At 46.3% G+C, this 24,168-nt stretch overlaps 1 protein-coding gene across 1 annotated transcript in view; it reads left to right on the top strand.

The window, feature by feature from the left end:
* The window catches only part of LOC147899807 (putative serine/threonine protein kinase IREH1), a 167,512-nt gene that overhangs the window by 96,016 nt on the left and 47,328 nt on the right, over window positions 1–24,168 (top strand). Inside the window, exons 8-11 of the mRNA XM_087377056.1 lie at window positions 5,302–5,442; window positions 5,658–5,750; window positions 19,776–19,983; window positions 20,111–20,196. Of these exons, the coding sequence (XP_087233182.1) occupies window positions 5,302–5,442; window positions 5,658–5,750; window positions 19,776–19,983; window positions 20,111–20,196 (528 nt within the window). The remainder of the gene's footprint in view (window positions 1–5,301; window positions 5,443–5,657; window positions 5,751–19,775; window positions 19,984–20,110; window positions 20,197–24,168) is intronic.

Raw genomic sequence — 24,168 nt, 5'->3', positions numbered from 1 at the left:
CAAATAAACCAGGCAGTGGCCAGGAGGACCTGGTTGACCACCACAACTCTAGAGGCAAGATCTAGCTTGGCTGAGCTCCAAAAGAGAAGCTTCCTTCTGATGCTCTCCAACACGGGAGCAAACTGCTGCGTGGTAGAAATACCCAAGCCGACCTGGCAGCCCAAATACCTGATAGGCACACCCCTCTGAACCCAAGTGAACCCTATGTCAAGCCCCCAAACTGGAGTGTCCTCATCACTGATCCAAAAGCCATTGGATTTATGCCAATTTATCTGCGCCCCTGCCGCCAAGCAAAATAAATCCAATGCTGTCCTGAAAGAAGTCAGTGTCCGTGGAGAGGCATCCAAATAAATCGTTGTGTCATCAGCCAACTCACTGTCAAGCAGCTCCTCTTCTCTTCTGATGGGAAGTCTCAGCCCAAAGATGTCAGCTTGAGATCTAACATAGATGCTCATAGCTTCGGCCACGAATAAAAAAAGGAAAGGAGCAAGGGGGCATCCCTGACGGACTGATCTCGAAATCTGAAATCTCTCACCCCTTACCCCACCAATAAGTATCTGGCTATGGGCTGATCTGTACAAAGAGGAAACACCTCTGATCCAAACATCAGTGAATCCAAAGCGTAGAAGGGTGCCCTCCAAAAAACTCCAATCTACTCTGTCATAAGCTTTTTCAAAATCCAACAGTAGAATGGCAAGATTCTGGCCACTCTGCATGGCCCACTCTGAAGCTTCCCAGAAAGAAAAAATGTTATCAAAAATACTTCTGCCATGCACAAATCCCGTCTGAGTGTCATGAATAAGATCAGGGAGAAGTGGCTGTAATCGGAGGCTGATAGCCTTGGCCAGAATCTTGTAACAAGTCCCCAGAAGTGTGATAGGCCTCCACTGGGACAATAAATTTCTGCTACCTCCTTTTGGGATAAGGTGGATGAGGCCCTCTGTAAGCGACTCAGGCATCTTGCTAGAGTCCCAAATGGCCTGCATGGCTGAAGTAATATAGTCTCCAATCATATCCCAAAATGCAATGAAAAAAGACGGGGTGAGGCCATCTAAACCTGGGCACTTGCCCTTGTGAAGGGCTGAAAGTGCAGTCCTGAACTCTGTGTTGGTGAAAGGTGCGTCAAGTAGAACATGCATATCCGGATTCACCAACACTGGGATACTCTGCCAAATAGCCTGTCTAGCATCCTCTATATCGTGTGTCTCAGGATCAGCAGTAAGGAGGGTGGCATAGAAATCTGAAGCTATGCGTAAGACGTCATCTGGCTCTGTCCGTAAAAACCCCATGTGAGTCAATAAGCTGAGATACACTCTCTCTACTATGTCTAGGGCCAAGAGTAGAGAAAAAGTGTTTATTGACTCTACCACCCATCTGAATTCAGAAGGACTCCCGTGCATGAAAGGCAAACTCTGCTCTCTGATCAAGCAATAACTGCAGATGAGCCCTCGTTGCAGCAAGGCGCTCCTGAATCCAAGCATTTGAAGGCCGTTTCTGCTCTTCCCTCTGCAAAGCTGCTAACTGCTGGCGAACACCAATCTCACGTTTGAGAATATCTCGTCTCCTGGTAGAAGCAACTGAGCAGTAAAAGTCGCTAATACCAGAGAGGGCAGCGGCTAAATGTGATGGATGTGGCTGCCCACCCTGGACATGAGCAAACCATATCCGTAGGGCTGCCTCCGTAAGGTCCTCCTCTGTGTAAAAGGCATCTGGAATCCTGATGCTGGCAGATTGGCCTCTCAAGTGAGGCTCTGAGATAGCCAGAACAACAGGGAAGTGGTCTGAAGTGGAAACCCCCGCAGCAATGCATACCGATCCACCTCTGTCTAGTGCCTAGTCATCTACATAAAATCTGTTAATGCGTGCATGAATAGGCATCTGTTGCCTCCTGTTCGACCAAGAGAACAGGAGGGACTGTGGCTGAATAAGAAAGGCATCATCACACCAAGTATCTCTGCCATAGAAATGGAAAAGGAAGGCATCCCAAGCTGCTCTCTCTAAAGAGTGAAGTCCGCCTTCTCTACCCCCTTTTTTGTCTGAAGGTAACTCGACCATGTTAAAGTCACCTCCAATCACCCAAGAATCCACAATGGGGGCCCAGGAGAGCAAAGTCTTCCACATAAGGACACGTTCCCCTCTATGTTGGAGGCATATAGGTTGAGGAAGCCAACCTTACGCCCTCCAATCAAAAGAATAATCCACTGAGCTCTAGAGGGGATAATGACTCCGTGCCCAACAACTAAGGGGAGAACCGACTGCGAAACTGAAATAGAAGTGCCTCCCCTAGTGCCCAATGCAGGCGACCAAAAAGTATGGCCTGAAAGCAACTTGCCTGACTTGGCACAATCTCTATAATCCAGCTTGTGCTCTTGAATAAATAATATATCAATGGGACCCCCAGTAACACCTGGATGAAGCTGATCCCGGATCAGCTGTCTACGGCGGCGATGTGGGACGCCACCTAGGCCCTGTATGTTCCAACTGATAATCCTCATCGACGGGAGGATGTAGAGTGGAACACCTTACCCGACCTAGTGGCGGAAACAAACCCCTCAATAGGGGAAGACCTCCTGCTCGAGGAGGAAGGGAAGGAACCCAGTGGTGGAAAGTCAATAGGGGAAAGAATCCTGGCACCTGAAGAAGAAGCCCTGTCAATAGGAAACCCAACCACTGGCTCCCCAAAAGTAGCGGGCACAAACTCCTCCTCTGGGAAATCTGAACTCTCTGCCAAGGCTGAAAACGAGTTCCTGTGGAGCAATCCAGACACCGGAGTACGAAGGATCCCTTGTGAGAAAAGAGGATCAACAGTGTAAGCTATCCCCTTCCCCCTATCCAAGGGAGGGAGTGAGGAATGCTCTCTACCCTGTGTCTGCCCAGCCGCGGAGATCTCTCCGTCCTCCAGAGGAACATCTGGCACTGCTGGATCTAAGTAAGAAGCTGCAACTGGGGAGGAGGTCGAAGCTTCAGCGTCTCGGACTGTGCAAGGTGAGACATGAAGGACAGCTCGAGGTGAAGCAGAGTCTACTAAGGTACCCTCGTGAATTGAAGGAGGGACCTGCACACGTACTGGAACCCACTGTAAAGCGTCGCGTGTGCCTGAGGGAGGTGGGGGTCGAGGAGCAGGTGAAGGACCTGTACCACCCCCCTGTCGAGGCCGAGGAATAGGTACTGGACCTGTACCACCACCTGACTGAGCAGGATCGCCACGTGAAGAACGAGGAGCAGGAGCTGGACCTGTACCACCCCTCTGTCGAGGTCGAGGGGCAAGTGCCGGGTCTAATCCCCCCCCCTGTCCCCCCTGTCGATGCCCTGAGGTGGTAGCTGTACCAGAGGGCTTCTTAGGACTTTTCTTCTTCCTGGGGCAATCCCTGGCAAAGTGTCCCGAGGTCCTGCAAATCCTGCACTGGTCCTGCCTGCCTGAAATCTTCACTCTCTGGCGAAAAAAGGAACCATCCGGGCGCTGGATCATGACGTGGTCCATCTTGAGGTTAGGATCCTTGCAAAGGACCCTAACTCTAGGAACCCCATCATCCTTGGTTGCCTCTGCTGCAGTCAATGGCAACCCAGGGAGGGGTGGGATCTCAGCAACTGTGCCAAAATGCTCCCCAATAACAGAAAGAAGTCGATGGTAAACCTGGGGAAGCCCGGGGAACCTGATGAAGAGCGAGAAGATTTTCTTATCTGCCTCTACTGGGTCGAAACCAAGGTGAAAGGCTTCAAAGAAGATCTTCCTGTGTCCCAGGTGTAAAAACTCGGCCTTGAGCACAGTGCTCGCAGCCTCTGGAGTGTCAAAAACAACTTGGAAAAAACCTCGTCCCAGAAGGTGAACATCTAACAATCGAGGAGTGAGGTCTGGGGGGAGAGCCGCAAGCATCCAGTCTCTGGCTTGGGATCTGGAAGGGTGAGACCCGAAGATGCGTGCTAGCAATGTGGTAGAGCATTCAATCTCTACATCCTTCTTGAGCTGGTGCAACTCGTCTTTAGAGAAAGTGATAGTTTTCGCGGCCGGTGGAGATGGAGTAGGATTGGCTGACGGGGTATCCATCGCCAATCAAGGTGAGGAGGCCGACTCGAACAGAATAAAGGCTCCTTCCGTTCCAAAAAAGCTGCGGGGGGCAAGGGAGGGGAAAGGAGGCAAGGAGGAAGCAGGGGGGAAGGGGAGGGAAGGAGGAGAGGGGCTGGGGCTGAGAGGGGAGAGGGGCAAGCTGAGAGGGAGGGAGGGGGCGTTGGAGGGGAGGGCTAAGAGGGAAAGGAGAGGAGAAGAAGGAGAGGGGAAGGAGAGAAGGGAAGGGCAGGAGTGAGAGGAAGAAAGGGGGCGGGAGAGCAGGCAGGGAGGGGGCGGGACAGCAGGGGGGAGGCGAGGGGCAAGCAAGGGAGGGGGCGGGACAGGGGGAAGGGGCGGAACAGCAGGGGGGAGGGGGCGGAGGCAGGGAGAGGGGGCGGAGCAGCAGGGGGGAGGGGGCGGAGCAGCAGGGAGAGGGGGCGGAAGGGCAGGGGGAGGGGGCGGAGCAGCAGGGGGGGAGGGGGGGGAGCAGCAGGGAGGGGGCGAGGGACAGGCTGAGGGGAGAGAGAGACGGGCTGAGGGAGGGGGAGCAGCAGCTCCAAAGCCAAAAACCTCTGTGTAGATTTTTGATCTTTAGAACAACAAAAAATCTAAATTTGTATGATTGGACTCATTCTAGTCTTAGAAAGGTATATATAAGAGTGTGCCTTCCCATGGACATGAAATGAAGGGCTATGGCATTGAGGTGTGTCAAGGAGGGGTAAGTCCCTCATTACAAAGTCTCAACTCCCAGTCCTTTCTGCATTGTTTCCCCCTTCCTTTGACAGATTGAGAGCCTTGCGATGAATGCTGTAGGAAGCAAGGCTGCCAATTATGTTATATTGTCAGCCAAGGAAATCCTGAAAGGGTTTTGGCTTAATCTTTGAATCTGAACGATACAAGTAGGAGTGTGACCTCAAGAAGAAACTATTGAACTCTACCAATGGAAAATACTATATAATTTACAAAAGAAATGGTTTTTTGGGAGTGCCATCTTCTTCAAGAGTGTCCCAACTGTCATCCTCAAGGCTGTATTGGTTTGTTTCTTTAATGACTGGGTCATGCTATCAATCGCCTCACTCGTAATCACACACGACTTGTGCAACCCTTTTCCCTTTGACTTACTGGGCATGTTGTAATTAAGTTTAAATCAAGGATGTTCTTACTACAAAAATCATTAAGACACAGACTGATTTCTCAAGTGTTTTACATGTCAGATTTCAGCTGACTAAATAGTTGTTGCTTGTGGGTTTGTGTAGGTCCGCTTTTTCTACTCTTTCACTTGTAGGGACAACCTTTATCTGGTTATGGAATATTTAAATGGGGGTGATCTTTACTCATTGCTGAGACATATGGGCTGTTTAGATGAGCATGTGGCTCGGGTATATATGGCAGAACTAGTAAGGTTTTTACCCTCCTTGATTTTTGCATGTGCCTTTTTTATTACGTGCAATTTCCCATTTCTTGGTTTTGGGATGCGGGGGGGGACCGGCCGGGGGGGGGGGGGGGGGGTGATACAGGCACATACACACATGTTAATTGAGCGCATGTTTTTATCGGGATTGTGTCTGCTCTAGATAAATCATGATAAGAAAGTGCTCTTTATGTCCTCCAGGTTTTGGCACTGGAATATTTACACTCCTTGGGGGTTGTACACCGAGATCTCAAGCCAGATAACATTCTCATTGCTCGTGATGGGCACATTAAGGTGCAGTCATACAACTCACCTGTATCACGTTAAAGTTTGGACTGAACTCAGCTGTATCAAAACTTGTTTCATGAAAATGCTGATCTTGTACTAAAGACACGAAGAGAGAATGTACAAATCTTCTTTATAACATAATGCTGCTTTCGAATGGCTATAGCTGCCTTGAAAATTCTAGAAAAATCTGGGAATGCATCCATTTCTAAGCATCTTTGAGGAACACTCTTTGGCATACCGTGTTCTTCTGCGCATGTGCAAAGTATTTCTATGGTTTTATTGAATTGATTTTTCCTATATTGTAATGACGCTTCCTGACTCTGAGCAAAGGCTTTACAATCTAACTATGAAATTATGTATCTGTGTAATTTACAACTCCTTTCTCTCCCCATGTGCTTTGGTTATGGCACACAGCTTATCTCTTTATCGAAACAATTGATGTGATAGAAATATGCATTTGGTACTAGCATAATGCTCCGAGTAACAAATAAACATCTGAGAGAAGCCTGCAAGTTTGTGGCCTTCTCATATTACTCTGTACAGCAATCCTGCATTCCTTTCTGCGTGGTGTTCTAGCTTACTGCTAGTATCCCATGGGACTAATTGTACCCTTAAGCAACTATTTCTATACTTATGCAACTAGGGAGTCATCTTTTCTGTCACCTGGTGCCGTTTGATGAATTTGGTTCAAGCTCATTGCCCTGTATCTGACCCTTTTTTAGGAAGCTGGTCTGTTTGTAGGGATTTAAGATGCTTGCGCCAGAGTTCTGCATCCTTGTTACTTTCCGGTAAGAAATGTAATAGGACTTTGTATGGATCGGGGATAATAAGTCCTTAGAGAGACCATTGAAATGTAAAAAAATGTAGAGGAATGTTTGTTATGTGGATTGAATCAATTGCGGTGAAGGATTTTTTTGTCGAGGTCCTTGGTGATAGGTTTTGAGACGACTAGATGGTTGATTAAACCATCCTGCATGGTCATGCCTTGGGTGATTTAACAAGTCACCCAAGGACTTAAAAGATTGATGCACGTGTGATTGTCACATCGCAAGCAGCCATGTTTGGTGATGAACCCTCTAGGGAAAACGGGGACAGCTGTGTCACCCTAATGTCTTGGGCGCGAGGGTCCGCCATGGGGCGGGACTTGGGAATTAAAATTCCCTAGTGGGCCCTCGGCCCTCGGAAATTGTGAATGTGTGCCCAGTTACTAGGCAATTAATTCCTAGGGCCAAAGTGTGCAACAGGAGGGCCAAAAGAGTGGTGCAATTAAAATTGCTAATTTTACTCCAAAAAGAGCACAGAGCCCTATTTTTGGAGGTAGAAGGCCAATATCAATTATAGAAGGAGCCAGATCATCAGTTGGGAGCTGCTAGAGCTTGCCAGGTGCTGCTAGAGCCAAATTGTCATGTGCAAGGAGCTTCCAGAGCTTGCCACGGAAAATCGCCATTAGCCAGGGCCAGTTCCAATGCATCTAGGGCCTGCCGTCTTTTGTGTGGGTTACATTCACTAGACACTGCGCGTTCTCTTAGGTTTTTTTTAATTTAAAAAAATTAATTTTTTTGCAAAGAAAGGAACCTTCTATTAATGCTTGAAAGAATTCATACAAAACAGCAGCCCCGAAGGTGCTGAGTATGGAAAAAACTGGGAAAAGGATGAAAGAAAAAACAGGCCTGTTCCAGAAAAACTGGGGCTAACAGCCAGATGGGGGGGACTATACAACCAGCGAATCCCTTGCGGAGTGAAAGTGTAAAAAAATCATGTAGGCCAAGCCTTGCAGAATCGAGCACGCCTCGCGACAGTTGCCCTTGGGCCTAGGGTCCCACGCTCCTAGGCGGAGCGAAGGCTGTAGATGATATCCTGCCATATGTGGCGACCAAGGTAGCCGAGGGTGGAATCGGATGCTCACCCATCACCAGACTGCAGCGAGCAACCCAAATGTTACACGTAGTGATATTGGCTAATATCTCCCATATGCTGTCCTCCAGAGGAGGAGGCTATCAGGAGGGACCGCCTCGTGGAGCTATATCCTCTGAATGCTCTGACCTTGTCTCTGGTAAGCTGGGGAGATCTCATCAATCTGGAACGTGTCCTCCCTTAGTCAACCAGGCCACCATCCCCCAAGTGTAGTCCCTTTGAAGGCTCTGCATACGAGTCATGATCCTGAGGGCTCCCATCCAGATCCTCGTTGTACTACGACAACTCCAGTGGCAGTGTGGGATCGTCTCCAGAAAACTAGCAGAGCAACAATGACACTGCTCCACCCGCATCTATTCCAACCACGGGCTGATGGGCAAGCCTCCGTGGGCGGCCAGCGAGAAGAAGTAGGATATCTTCCTTGGTCGCAAATTGGACCATAACTGCGTCCAAAATCTGGAACGGACATCCTGGGGCACTTTTTGGGCCACCCAGTGCCTCTCTCTTTCGAAGGGGTTCACATCGAAGAGTCCACCTGAAGCCTCCTGCCAATCCGTGTGGTGTAGGAAAAGAAGGGCACCTCGTCCACTTGATCGGCAAGGCCGTCCCTGGAGGGCCCAAACCACTCTCCCGGATCCCTTTGGACCTCTCTCAAGGGCCTACCCTCCCAAAGCCAGAGGTGCCATCTGGGGGCATCTTGCTCTGAGCCTTGCAAGTAACGAAAGATGTGTTTTACAGCCTGCCAATGCATAGTCTTTGGGCTGTGCATATATTTGCTCACTTGTGAAATTGCAAACTGAATCTCAGGCCAAGTATTGCACAAATAAATGAGGCATCCAACAGCCTGGTTGTAGAGTGTGGCATCAATCGGTTCACCTCCATCATGCATAGTAAGTTTCAGCCTTGGCTCCATGGGAGTGGCTACGGGCGATCCAAGAGCTTTTGCACATACTTGGATTGAGACATAATGATGCCACGTCTCTCTTGTATGAATTGGATCCCCAAATAGAAATGAAGCATGCCCAAATTTGACATATGAAATGTGGCTCTCAACTCAGCCTTGAAATCTGCAATTATTCCTTCATTTGAACCTGTGGGCAGCATGTCATCTACATAAAGAATGATGACCAAGATATCCCCCCCATCCTTCTTGATGTAGAGGGTACTTTCAGTTGGACTATTAGTAAGACCCTTGCTGGTCAGAAAGGCATCAATCTTCGAATACCAAGCTCATGGAGCTTGTTTTAGCGCATACAAAGACTTATTCAGCTTGCATACTTTATGGGCTGCACCTGACACCTCAAAACCGGGAGGTTGCTTCACATAAACCTCTTCCAACAAGTCTCCATCAAGGAAGGCTGTTTTTATATCCAACTGATGTACACGCCAATCAAAATGTGCAGCCATGGCGATAGTAGTAATCTTGGAAGTAGGAGCAAAAGTCTCCTCATTATCAATGCCCTTTTTCTGAGCATAACCTTTTGCAACCACCCTTGCCTTGTACCTATCAATAGACCCATCTGGCTTTCGCTTGACCTTGAAAACCCATTTGGTACCTATGGCATTCTTCCTTGGTGGCAAATCCACAAGATTCCAAGTCTGATTCTTATCATTGGACTGCAACTCATCCTTCATGGCATTCATCCTCTGCACATTATCCTGAGCCTCCTTAAAAGTGTCAGGCTCTTCTTCATCCAGAAGTGCACCAATAAAAACTGAATCCACAAAATGTGACCCCTTTGCATGTCTAGATTTAATACGACTTCTTCCAAGCAAAGGAGCATCAAGCTACTCTCCTTGAGAGTCTGAACCACTACGCTATACTGGAAGAGAGGTAGCTTGTCTATCTGAGCCCAAGGATCTCAAACCATTTGCAAGTACGTGCATACCAACACCTCTGGTCAACCTTTGCTGCCAGTGCCATGGAGGAGGATAAAGCCAACCAAGGAAGCCTACGTCACCCTGTGGTGCAAGATCCATAGTGCCGAATGCAGAAGAGAGATGCAATGACCTAGAATGTTGCATTGAGCTGTAGTGGGGATGCCCCAAACTCAGCCATAACTATGTGATGTAAACAGAAGGCTTACTGCGGATCATCCGTGAAGCATGAGAGCTTGAAGCCTTTCTTCTCGATCCCACTCCGTCTCCTATATATATATATATAGAGAGAGAGAGAGAGAGAGAGAGAGAGAGAGAGAGATGATATGATGTGGTTGTATTGAAGTCCACTTTGAGACCCTTCAGGATCTATGGGACTGGTGATCACTGTCAACTAATAGTGATCCCTTACATCCAATGAAAGAAATATTACAACCTTTCCTGTATTGAGTACCTGTTGGGCTAGCTTGTGGGCTAGTCCCAGTACCTTGTTACGATGTTCCAAATCCTCCTTCAAGTAACTGTCCAGCTTTTTGACTGGCTGCTCCAGTACATTTTTCAAACTGTCCTTGCTGCCCTCATATCATTCTCTGAAGCGGCATACCTTGCTTTCAGAACCTTCAACCTCAAAGCCAGGAGGTTGGGAAACATAGACCTCTTCCTGCAAATGCCCATGAAGGAAAGCTGTCTTAAAATCAAGCTGATGTATTGGCAATGAAAGTGGGCAGCAAAGGCAATAACAATGCGAATGGTAGTGATCTTGGAAGTGGGAGCAAAAGTCTTCTCAAAGTCAATGCCATGCTGCTGAGCATAGCCCTTAGCAACAAGACGGGCTTTGTAATGGTCCACTGAACCATCAGCTTTCGGTTTGATCTTGTAAACCCACTTAGTTCCAATGGCATTCTTACCATAAGGCAAATCACACAACTCCCAAGTGTCATTCTGATGGATAGAATCCAATTCAGCTTGCATGGCCTTCATCCAACAATCATTCTGGAAGGCATCTTGATGACATAATGGCTCTTCATTGCATGCTGTAGCAACCAAAGCATAAGCAACAAAACTAGCATGCTCTTTTTGGACAGCTGCTCTCGTATGGGCTGGTAGAGGAGTGTCTTGTTTGCTGTCTTTTAATGTGTCAAGGAGCCAACGGGGTACCTTTTTAGGCTCCTGAATTTTTGCTCTTTCTTGGTCAAGAGCCTAGTGCAAATGATCCTGATCAATGATAGGCATATTAGGCTGAATTTCTGCATGCACATGGGGCTGTAAATGACCAACAGATGGAGGAGGGACAACCTCAGATGGAACATCATCTAGAGAATCGGATGGAAACAAAGGCATCAAGCTGTCAAATATGTCTAGGGCATCAACAACGGGCTGTTTTTGACAGCCCAGCAAAGGCATAGTGGAAGATTCATCAAACACAACATCCCGACTGACAAAACACTTGCCCGTGCGTGGCTGATATAGCTTATAGCCCCTGCTCTCTGAACTATACCCAAGAAAAATGCATTTCACAGCTTTATCATCCAACTTAGCGCGTCTTTGTCTTCGCACATGAGCATAAGCTAAGCATCCAAAAGTCCTCAGGTGGGAAATGCGAGGCTTACGACCCATCCAAGCCTTTGTAGGACATCTATTTTGCACCCATGGCCGCATCCAACCACAACTTATTAGGCAAATGTTTGCCTTTCAACATGCATTTGGCCATTTCCATCGTTGATCTATTCTTCCGCTCAGCCACGGGATTCAACACGCTCAGCCACGGGATTTTGTTGAGGAGTATAAGGCAGCGTGCATCGATGATTAATGCCATGGGAAGCCAAAAAAAAGCAAACTCCTTCGACATGTATTCACCCCCCTTGTCTGTATTAATGTGAGCAATGTGCAGCCCACTCTCATTCTCAGCCAAGGCAATAAAGTGCTTGAAGCATGAAGAAACACCAGACTTGGATTTCAATGCAAAGATCCAAGTGTACTTGGTGAAATCATCAATAAAAGTAACAAAATAGTAGAACCCCCTTAGAGCTGCAACCCTCATGGGTCCACAAACATCACTATGAACTAGATAAAGCTTACGTGAAGCACCAACTCTCCCATCCTTGGGAAACGCAGCACGGTGCATCTTACCAAGTAAGCATGGTTCACAAACATGTTTAGTAGGCATATGCATTTTGGGAAGATCTACAACCATATCTTCCTTATATAACTTCACCAGGGCTCCAAAATTGAGATGTCCAAACCTCTCATGCCACAAATGAGTATCTGCCATGGTAGAATCAATAGCAAAGGCATGTGCATCGGCAAGTGCATCATCATCATCTGAACATCTGTCATAAGCATCAAGTCTGTAAAGACCGCTAGACAATGTGCCAGTCAAAACCAGGGTAGAGGCATGTGTAACATCATACACTGCACACCTCACACCATTAAAAATGACCTGAAAGCCACATGTAGCAATGGCTGAAATAGAAATGAGGTTCTTACGAATGCCTGGAACATAAAGCACATGCTCTAGAGTGACAATACCACCAGAGACAGAAGTAAGAGCAACTTGCCCAATACCTTTCACGGTATATGATGCATTATTGGCACATGTGACACTGCCCCCCTTAGATGTAAGCTCCAATGAGCTGAATAACTTCTTGTAGGAAGTGATGTGCTTGCTAGCACCACTGTCAAAGAACCAGGCATTACGAACATCTGAAACTGCCATACAAGCATCATGAACATCAGGATTATACTGACATGCAACCAAGAAAGCCCAATGGTGGTCTTGTGCGAAATTAGCGGACTCATGTCGATCTTCTGTACTATAAGAACCAGATATTGCAAGACCAGACTCTTTCTTTTTCTTTTCAAATGCTATGCGCTTCCTGCATTCAGAAATATCATGCCCAGGTTTCCTGCAATAGTTACATCTCTTCTTCTTTTTGTTATCCCCTGAAGAAGAGACACCATGTGAATGATCATCATGGGAATGAGAGGGCTTTCCAGCTGAAACCTTGCCTTTACCTTTGTGTTTATGATGGGCAGCAAATGCTTGATCACTAGCCATAGTAGCATTGCGATTCACACGACTTTGCTCCTCCTGAAGAAGAAGAGCAACAAGCTGGTCAAATGAGAAATGATTGGCATCACCCCCTACAACCAACCTCAATGTAGTAGCAAAGCCTTGATATGAATCAGGCAACCCATCAAGGGTATTAGAAACCAGAAGAGAATCAGCACTGAAAGAGCAATCAAGGCATTTGCTTTGGCATCACAACCATCCCACTGAATTTGCTCCTGTAAAGGAGGCAAAGCACCTGGAGCAGGAGGTGCAGGAGTCCTGGCTGTAGCAGTAGAACCATCACCTGAAGACCCATCACCTGAAGAAGTAGAGGCTGCAGGTGTAGTACCAGTAACAGTGCATGTAGGCTTGGCCTCAGAACCTGAAACAATATGCCATGGATTCTTGGCAACCAAAACATGTCCCATCATGTATGACCACATGGGGTAATTGGTGCCATCAAGCTTGTCATCGGCCCCAATCAGCCCAAACAAATCATCTTTGCCACTAGACATGGTGCTGAAATACAAGGCAAAAACACCAATTGGCAAAGCAAATGAGAGAAAGGCAACCTCTCAGAATCAAGTGCCAAAAAACTGCCCAAGCTTCAAAGCTTAATCAGGTGCCAAAAAACTGCCCAAGCTTCAAAGTTTATGTTTGCAAAAGACTGTGCTGTCCCAAGGTGTACTTGTTGCAAGAAAAATCCCCAAAGGCAACACGAGGCCTTTCCAAAATGCAAATGAAGCAGAAATTGGAAAAAAGCCAATGCAACAACGGCTTACCCAATGATGAACAGTAGTGACAGGCTCTGAAAGCGAGCAAATGAGGGCTGGAAATGAGAATTACAGCAAAAGAAGTGCTCCCACGAGGAGGAGAGCACGTAGAAATGGAGAAAAAGAGATCCAATGGAGAGAAGCTTGCAGCCCGAGGCAAAGGGATGCCAAATGAGGGAAGGGCTCAAAGAGAAGTCTCAGGATCAATTCAGCAGCTCCAAATGGCTCCAAACGCTGGCACGCAGCTCGAGGCAGCTTTGAAATGCTGGCATGCAGCTCGAGGCAGCTCCAAAATGCTGGCACGCAGCTCTAGGCAGCTCGGAAATGCTGGCACGTAGCTTGAGGCAGCTCCGAAATGTTGGCGTGCAGCTTGAGACAGCTCCGAAATGCTGGAAAATCTGAGAAATGACTTGTGTGCACCCCAAGGCAGCCCGTACTGCAGTGAATGTATTGAAATTCTGACAAACTGGACATAAGTACGGGATTTTTTGACAGATGTACGGATTTCCGTACGAATTTTGATAGATGTACGGATTCTCATCAGGTACGCAGAAATTGTATGAAAATTCGTACATATATATATATATATATATGCCAAGTTCGGAATTCTGTACAGATGCTGTAAATGCTCGCGTGTGGTCGTTTTTCGCTGCAGCAGGCTGGAAAATGCACCGAAAAACAGTTCTTTTCACGACAGTTGCTCCAAAGTGCACTCTTCTCGTGACAAAATGAGGTTTTTTGCGACAAAAGTGCTTGGAAAGGTCTCAAACACTCGTGGGAGTGTGAAAACCAGCAAGACCAGCAAGAATGAGAGCTTCAGAGATTGCCAAACAGCTTGGGAAAGCTGTCAATGGCTGAGGGAATAGATTCCCAACCTGCTTTGATACCACTATTGGGTGTTGGAAGCAATGGAAGGTCAAAAATGGAAGCACAATGGAGAAAAACGCGATGCTGTAATGGATTGCTGCAAACTGAAGTGTGAAGGCTCAAGGGAGAGCCAATATAACAAAACCCTAGGGCTAAGTGCCCTGACTGGACTAAGTGTCCTAACTGACCTAGATGTTACATAAACTAACTATATTAATAGTCCTAACTGACTATAAATAGGCCTACAAGGCTCATACCAAGGTATAAGCGGCATCTATGGATAGCCTAGAGGAAGTAGATCAGTCATGAGAGGGGACCAAAGCCGTATCCCTCCTGAAAAAGGCAGTCTGTCCTCGAGATACTGAGGTCTCATGATGAGCCCGTCCTCCGATACTCTCAAAAAGTGGTCATAGTAGAGCTGGGTCTTGGTGGGGAACTCCTGGTTCCCCTTCCAAGTGCGAGATGTGTGGAGTTGGAGGAGATCTAACCGTATGATGCGGTTAATCTTATCTCGTGGGATCGACTTGGGTGGTGCATCCATGCTATACTGAAACAGGGGAAGCCGATCCATCTGAATCCCGTGACCGGCGAACCATGCGGTGATGTGTGCAAACCATGACATTACCTGCCTCCCTCTCAGATAGTCGTATGGAGGACTCTAGTGCCAGTCTCGGAAGTCTCTCACGAGGTAGGTCCCAAACTCTGTGGAGGAAAGTCACTGTCTGAAATATGGCATCAACCTGGAGAGGGGTCATGGCAAACTCTGCATGTACTATCTGATGGGGTACCGAGGGCTTACTCCGAATCATCCTGGAGCCCATAATCACCTGCAGCCGCTTGAATCTCTTCCACTCTGCTGCTGAAATATCACACCCCCAAAACGGTGCCGCGTACATGGCGGTTGGCCTCACTAGAGTGTCAAAAAGCCAACACTTCGTCGGTGGATCCTGGAAGTGCGCCTGGAAGCACTGTGGCTCTAGTTGGGCCAAGGCACCATGCCCTTGTGTGAGTTGTGCTCTGGCTGCGTGGGTCATCGTGAAAACTGGCCCTGTGGAAACTGCACCCAAGTATGTGCAGGACTGCACAATCTCCATTGGTTGACTATGGTATGTAAAGCTATGTCGGTGAAGCACTGTGTAGGAGGTGTTGAAGATCATGACCTTGGCCTTCCCAAGGTTAACCATTAGGACTCTCTCTCTCCATAACACCTCTAGGGCATCTAGATGTCTCTGTAGTCCCTCTGCCAAAGATGACAGGAGGACTATGTCATCCGCATATAGTAGAATCTGTATCATCAAGTCTGCTAGTGGTGCTCCCTCGCCTCCTAGGCGGTCTATGAAAGATGTAATCTCATCAATAGAGAGAGAGAGAGAGATCTAGATGTCTCTGTAGTCCCTCTGCCAAAGATGACAGGAGGACTATGTCATCCGCATATAGTAGAATCTGTATCATCAAGTCTGCTAGTGGTGCTCCCTCGCCTCCTAGGCGGTCTATGAAAGATGTAATCTCATCGAGAGAGAGAGAGAGAGAGAGAGAGAGAGAGGTCATGGCGAACTTTGCTATCTGATGAGGGACTGAATGCTTACTCTGAATCATGCTAGACCCCATAGTCACCTGTAGTAGCTACTTAAATCTAAAACCTCTTCCACTCTGTTGCCAAGAGATCACTCCCCCAAAAAGGTGCTGCATACATGGTAGTCGGCCTTACTAGGGTGTTGAAAAGCTAGTCCTTCATCGGTGGATCCTGAAAGTGCATCTGGAAGCAGTGCGTCTCTAGTCAGGCCGAAGCACCCCGTCTTTGTGTGAGTCGTGCCTTGGCTGGATAGGTCATCGTGGAAACTGACTCTGTGAACACTGGTTCCAGGTATGTGTAGGACTGCACTATCTCCACTACCTCACCTTAGTAAGTGAAGCTATGTTGGTGAAGCATTGCGCGTGAGCTATTGGAGATAATAACCTTGGTCTTTCCAAGGTTAACTCTCATCTCTCTCTCTCTCTCTCTCTCTACATGCGCACGAGATAGTCCTCATGTCATCTTCAGCAGAGGGATTGTAGAACACTTCTAGGGCCTCTAGATGTGTCTATAATCCCTCTGCTGAAGATGACATGAGGACTATCTCGTGCGCATGTAGAGAGAGAGAGAGAGAGAGAGAGAGAGAGAGAGAGAGGTCATGGCAAACTTTGCTATCTGATGAGGGAGTGAATGCTTACTCTGAATCATGCTAGACCCCATAGTCACTTGTAGTAGCTACTCAAATCTAAAATCTCATCCACTCTGTTGCCAAGAGATCACTCTCCCAAAAAGGTGCTGCATACATGGTAGTCGGCCTTACTAGGGTGTCGAAAAGCTAGTCCTTCATCGGTGGATACTGAAAGTGCATTTGGAAGCACTGCGTCTCTAGTCAGGCCGAAGCACCTTGTCTTTGTGTGAGTCGTGTCTTGGCTGGATGGGTCATCGTGGAAACTGACCCTGTGAACACTGGTTCCAGGTATGTGTAGGACTGCACTATCTCCACTATCTCACCTTAGTAAGTGAAGCTACGTTGGTGAAGCACTGCGCGTGAGCTGTTGGAGATAATAACCTTGGTCTTTCCAAGGTTAACTCTCATCTCTCTCTCTCTCTCTTTTGTAGAACACTTCTAGGGCCTCTAGATGTCTCTATAATCCCTCTGTTGAAGATGACATGAGGACTATCTCGTCCGCATGTAGTAGTATCTGTATCATTATGTCTATAAAGGATGTGATCTCATCAATGTAGAGCCTAAATAGAGTTGGTGAAAAGGGGCATCCCTCTTTTATCTCGATGGTTCTCTCAACCAGATCCGACTGGACTTCTGGGGCACGAACTCTGCCTTTGACCGACTCGTATAGGCTCATCACACCCTAGATCATAATTTTTGGAATGTGCATCTCTGATAATCTCTTGATCAAGCGGGATTGCGGGATAGTGCCGAAGGGCTTCTGAAAGTCTACAAAGCAAGTGTAGTATTTTTGGCGTCTTGACGTCGCTGCGTGAATGATGGCCCTCAGGATGAAGATGCAATGTAGGGTGGAGTGCCGTCTCCGAAATCTTGCCTGCCCTAAAGCCCGTTGTCCATGCCATAGTGATCTCCCTCTATAATATGGGTTCATAAATTTTGGCCAAAGTGTGGCCAATCATAAGTGTGTAGTAGTTACAGTTTCCAGGTCCCTTGCTTTGTGTATCGGTACAATAGTGGTAGTGCTTCGAGCAGGTGGGAAGCCGTGACATACCGCTTGGTTGTACATCCGCACTTGTGCATGTGCGAAGTGCTCAGGCCATAGTCCCTCATGATCCTATGCTCTTCGGTTATGGGGCAGATGGAGCACAACATGTACGTTCTGTGTAGTGAACAAATGACGAGTAGTGGGCCTATGCATAGAGGACATATCAGGTGGTGCCTACATAGGGATGCCATAGAGAGAGCATGCGTATGAGTGCCAGACAGCTTGATTTGTGATGGGAATAGGTGGCTTCCCCTACGATAGAAGCCCCCATCCTATGATAGGATCTATCCTGCGAAAAGATTCGATCACCTCATCCATCCTCTGTGTAAGGAAAGCCCACCTCTTACGACGTGTAAATTGTCGTGAGATCCACTATGCCTCAGTTGACATCAAATGGCCTAAAGCTCGCTCATGTGTGAGGCAAGCTCTCATCTCTCTGCACTTGTCGTTGAACCAAGGGTGTTGAAGCATCTTTTCAGCTGGGACATCTACAGATTGAATCGTGGTGGTAGTGTCGTGTACCATTGAGGGTGTCTGAGGTGTGGCAAGGTCTACATCAATTCCAAATAGTGCCAGAAGCTCTTGGGCTAGGTGGCTTACATAGACTGGATCAAGGACATTGTCAAAGTTGATTTGGACATTAGTGGGCGCATGGGAGGGGCCCTCCCTGTGGTTGGCATAGGTCTAGAGATACAAAAGGCTAGGTATGAGTGGTCAGCATCGAGTTGGAGAGGAGGCACAACAAAGTCATGTATTCATCAGGAAAACACTAAGGCACCCAGTTGGTAGTCTAGTGCACTTATCCCCCCGCCATGTGGGAAGCAAGTGAGCTCGCGAGATGATGGTCATCTTTGGAGACTGTTATATATGATCAAATCAGTAGATGTTGCCCTTACCCTATCACAGATGGGGTGCATCTGCTGAAAGTCTATCTATCCTGAGCTTTGTTGCATCTAGCTCCGGTACTATGAGGTAATCCGATGCGAAGTCAAACAAGCCGACCTGCCTATCTCCGGTGCATGCATTAAAGTCACCAAGAAGGACAATATCTCTCCTACCTAGACAAGTCCGTGATGTCATCATGTATCGTCTCATATGGGTTATGTCCCTCTGTGGTGACCTCACGTGCATAAGATGATGTATTTGGGTGTATTGACAAAGATCAAAGCAAGCTTGCCCAACATTGAATGGGCGGATCATGATGAGCAGGATGATGATGACGACTCTAGGCCAGCTTGTATTATGCACTATAAAGGTCATGCAATCCTTACACTGAAGTCAAAAGATATGCGGATCTAGCTTCTTCGACAATCTTACAAGCTGAAGGGTACCAAAGTATGGATAGCTGAGGAGCTTACACAACCTTAACTCAAGAATAAGGCAACTGAATTAGCTAAAGTCAAGGCTGCCAGAAAGGATGAAAATGGGCAGTTTACCGTGGCCCTAATCCGAGAAACCAAATGACTCTCAGTCTTAAACTGATGTATGGCTGTTTACTCTTTCAGACTATTATGTAGGTACTCTAAATATTGTGGGTTGCTCTTGCACTCCTTGGGAGCTGCCATGTGCCCTCCCTAAAGCAGATGTACTAGAGGGTTTCTTGCTGTCCAATAGACCTTTTGGTCTCTAGTGGACGTTAATAAACTTCTTTCTTTCTCGGTGGAGATGAGGAGAGACACCGGGGTGCAAGGCTTTGGGCACGTGGCTGTCCTTTCCAGATCACATCTAAGACCCACTCGTATCTGTGGTACAGAGAGTGTCCTCCTCTTTGTACCAATCTTCTGGGAGTCCCCCTATTCTAATCTTCAGCGCATTATCACATGTAGCTTCGTGTTCTTTAATCTCTGCTTGAATGTCAGACTTACTTTGGTGTCCACTTCCACAATCACTTGCGTCTCCAAATCCATTGTGCCTTTGGGCTTGTTTGTTGTGAGTTTTTATCTTAACATATCGTAGCCACGTTTTCTTTTGGATCTGAATCGCAATGCTATAGTTTGCAATCTTTGGAAAAGGGCTGTCGTTGGTCGAATGTTTGCACACCATACAAGGAAGCGAAGAGTTCTTATGTCCAAGGAAGCATTTGATATAGGCTTTTATCCAACTATTGTAGTGGAGACTTTTACTCAGTTCTGAAACTCACTATGCAATGTAGGAAAAATGTCTGAGAGTTAGAGTTTGATGCTTGCATTCTTCTTGGGATACCATTTTCTGGATATAGGAGCCTTGTTCATGACTCTTTGAATATATGAAGCACCTACACATTTTTTTTGGTTATCTTTAAGACTTGTGAAATGTGCTCAGCTGACAGATTTCGGGCTTTCAAAAGTGGGTCTCATCAACAGTACAGATGATTTATCTGGTCCTGGTAGTAATGGTGCTGTGCTAATGGAGGAAAGGATATTTGTAGACTCCGAAGAACATATCATGCAGGACAAACACTGCAAGGAGCGTTCTGCTGTTGGAACACCTGACTATTTGGCACCTGAAATTCTTCTAGGGACAGAACATGGTATGCTGCACTTTAACAAACAAATTGTGCAGAGAACATTCAGATAGCCGATTCAATTTGCAAATGGCTCTTTAAAGTTTCAAAGTCTTGTAAGCGCAAGCTTATTTATTCTTTGCTATTACAACAGGTTATACTGCTGATTGGTGGTCAGTTGGTGTCATCCTTTTTGAGTGTCTTACAGGCCTACCACCTTTTAATGCAGAACATCCCCAGGTGTGGACCCTTTTCTTGACTTATCCAGATTAAGGTTCCAAACTTCACAAAAACAATCTAGGTAGTCTTATCATTTGTACATAGTTAATGTTTGCCTAATGGCTCCAGAAATGTGATGGAATGGGGAACTTGATTTACTCAAAGTTAAAAATGTGTAGAAGTAAAATTTGTTTTGGTAAAAGTATAGAATGTTTTCCCTAATGGCTCCAGAAATGTGATGGAATGGGGAACTTGATTCATTCAAAGATAAAAATGTGTAAAAGTAAAACTTGTTTTGGTAAAAGTATAGAATGTTTTGGAAAATTTGCCTACTTGGGATTCATTCAGTAATTTTTTGACACTGTTGTGGAGGTGGATGTGCTACTATGTGGTGGAGTCCCAAAAGTTTAAAGTCTTGGTCACAATGCCCAGTTACAAGTCTAAACATATTCCCCTTTGAGCATGTGTTAGTTTGGTCTTCCAGCTAGAGGTCTTCCGATTTTTTGGATAATAGTTCGGCCTGGTAGTGATGGCTTGGCTTAATGCCCTTATTTCCGGACCCTTCTACCACATACAGTGTTTCCCTCTCAAATGACTAGTCAGCGGTTCGTTGAGCTTATTTTATAGCCCTGTGTTGAACGAATGCCATGCCCCACTCCCCAAGGATGGGGATTCAGAACAGGTGTTCCACTACAAGATGTTCTTAATTGCTTTGCACAGTATCTCCCAACCTTCTCATTTCATACCTCCTTCATCTTGCCTTCCTCTCAGCTTGTTGTTTAACAGGCCACTACTTGATATGGCACTAGGCCTGGACTGTCAATGTCATACACATATAGGTGTGATAATGATTAACCTATGACACAAAGAAGCTGTAGGAAAGTTGCTGCTGAATGATGTGTGCGTGCGTGCGTGTGCGTGCATGTATGCATGCAGGTATGTATATGTATCTATCCATGTATCACCTACTTCATTGATGACCTTGACACTTGAGAAAGGCCTCCTATTGACTTTTTGTGATCAATAGGTGGTTGGAAAATGACTCATGGCGTGCTGATTGTTTTGTCATTTTCCTCTAATATCATCCTTGGACCTTGCCTATTGATTACCTTTGATTTGAGGCACTGCCATATGCTGGGCCTCTTTAGTGTTTCCTCCTTAGATGGAGTGCGTGACTGGAGAATTGGATCTTACTTTTGGGAAATTTTCATGTGTGATTTTGATTTAAATTACCAGGTTGCTTCAATAAAATCTTAAGCTCAGTCAAATTGGGCCATGATGTTGTAGGCTCACGGAAGCAAAAGGATGCACAAGAGTGGAGCAAGAAGTGGAAGCCGTCACATCAACTAGAAGAATGAAAATGAAAGTACAAAGTACTTATAAAGAGAACCCTAGGACCTAGTGTCCTAGTGGTACCACTAGTACTACGTGTCATAAGACACAAAGTACTAGGTGACCTAAGTGCCAATAACTAAAGCTACCTAGCACATACCAGGGCCAGAGGGCATCAATACGATCGGGAGAAGGTGGCTCACGGAAGCAAAAGGATGCACAAGAGTGGAGCAAGAAGTCGAAGCCATCACGTCAACTAGAAGAATGAAAATGAAAGTACAAAGTACTATAAAAGAGAACCCTAGGACCTAGTGTCCTAGTGGTACCACTAGTACTAGGTGTCATAAGACACTAAAAGTACTAGGTGACCTAAGTGCCAATAACTAAAGCTGCATGGCACATACTAGGGCCCAGAGGGCATCAATACGATCGGGAGAAGATGGCCTACAACCCCCCCTCCATGGTATGGGCTGAAGTATTCTGGAAACGTTTCAGAATACTTGGTATTTTTTGGTCATGGTGGCACATGCTCATCCAAAAGGATATAGCCACCTATGAGTGTACAAGGTATGCCAGATCATGTAACAAAGGGAACCAAGTGTAAAGCCTGTCGAAAGACTTCGAACTTGGGACGAGGAAGTGCCTTTGTAAACATATCTGCTATGTTGTCCTCTGTGGGAAGGTAGGACAACTCTATGTCTCCTGCTGACAACCGCTCTTGAACATAATGATAGTGAACTTCAATGTGCCTGGTACGCGCATGAAACACTGGATTACGCACAATGGCCAAAGCACTCTGGCTGTTAGTGTGGACCATAGTGGAGGATGTCTGGCGAATACCCCCCTCAACATGAGCAAACTGAATGCCCAAATAGTAGTGCAGCTGTCCCATATCTGACATTTTGAAAGCTTGCTGCAAATCAGCCTTGAAAGCTGCACTACTATGCTGAGTATCAGGGCCCGTGATCAGCATGTCATCCACATATAAAATCAGCACTAAAAGATCAGATCCACTCCCATGGACATAAAGAGTGGGCTCTATGGGGCTATTCTGAAAACCAAGGGATAGTAAGTGTGCATTGTAGAATCCTGTAGGATAGAATAGATGCATCTTGCAAGAGGTGTGAGAGCACAATGAAAGAAAGATAGTAGATCTCTATTATGATTGTGAGAGAGAGGACTCTCTTTTATAGAAAGAGGGAGAAGGTAATACCTTTCCTACATAGTGGCAATCAGCCCCTACATCAGTGGGAATCAATCCCTACATCAGTGGGATTCCCTTTGTCTTACATCATCAGTTAGGTCACACACTAGACACATCATAGCACTTGATGTGCCTTTACAACACACACAAACACATATGTGATTCCCTTAGATGCACACATGAATCATAGAGTAAGCCCTTGATCATACTCACCCCAACAAACCCCCCTCAAGGGATTGCCTCTTGCAGTGTCAAGGATACATCTAGTCTCATAGTTTCTCATGCCATCTCATGGTGGTCAAGGATTAATCTATGGCTAGGATCTCATGCTAGCAAGGATTCCTAAGGGTGTGAGGTTTACAGAAATGGGATAGTCAAAACACATATCACATGGCCTACATCATATGGTGACTAGAGGTGATTTACATAACATATTCTTTTTGGAGTACTACTCCAGGTAGAGAACCTCAAAATTTGACCAAGTGATGATAAACAAAAAAGGTGAAGTGCCTAAAAAGCATAGTCTTCATCATGTGGAGACTCATCAAATGAAAGTAGATTGGAAGTTTTTGACTTTGTAGCTTCTTCCTTTTTGGCTTTACAGTACTTCTCATGGTGATTGTTTTTGCCACAACGTTTGCATGGATTGATCTTGAAGCAATCTTTTAAGAGGTGATTAGTCTTCCCACAATGTTTGCAAGGTGAAAACTTGCCCTTTTGAATTTTTATAGCATAGGCTGTGTCATTGCCTCTCTGGTAGGCTGTGTCATTGCCTCTCCAGAGTTCCATGTGCCTTTCTTCTTCTTGAAGAGCAGTAATAAGACCTTCAAGAGTAGGATTAAGAAGATTTTTCAGTGTGGTAACAACATGATCATAATCTTCAGGCATACTTTTGAGCAATACTGCCATTGCATCATCTGTAGTGATTGGAGAGTTGATAGAAGCAAGTTGAGTCATGAGACTGCGCATGTAATTGACATGGGCAGCCAAGGGAGTGCCACTAGCCATCTTCAATTCAAAGAAAGCAATTTTAAGTGACAATTTTGAGATGTGAGAGCTAGCACAAAAAATAATATCAAGCTTCTGCCAAGCTTCAGAAGGAGACTCCAAATCAGAAATGTGATGAATATAGTCATCTCCCAAGGCAAGAGCAATGATGCCATAGGCTTTCTCCTCTCTAGCAGGATCTCGTGCCGGGAGTGTCGGAGCTGAGGATTCTCCAGCATTAGAGGCTGTTGAAGAAGAAGTTGAAGCAGGTTTGACAAGCTCCCAGAGGTTTTCCCTCATCAATGCAAACTTAACCTTCATGTGCCATGTGTGAAAGCCTTTACCATTGAACTTATCCATATTCAAGAAGGTACCCATTGTTATGCTCTAGCTGAGATAGCGTGACCTCGGAAAGATCGGTGGGCATTTTCCCTTAGAAGACCGACTTCTGTAATATTTTATGTGCGTAA

The sequence above is a fragment of the Dipteris shenzhenensis genome, chromosome 7, assembly GCF_047967505.1.
Source record: "Dipteris shenzhenensis isolate YYH24624 ecotype China chromosome 7, Dip_SZ_1.0, whole genome shotgun sequence".
NCBI classification, from domain to species: Eukaryota; Viridiplantae; Streptophyta; class Polypodiopsida; order Gleicheniales; family Dipteridaceae; genus Dipteris; species Dipteris shenzhenensis.
This window is presented reverse-complemented; position numbering and strand designations above follow the sequence as displayed.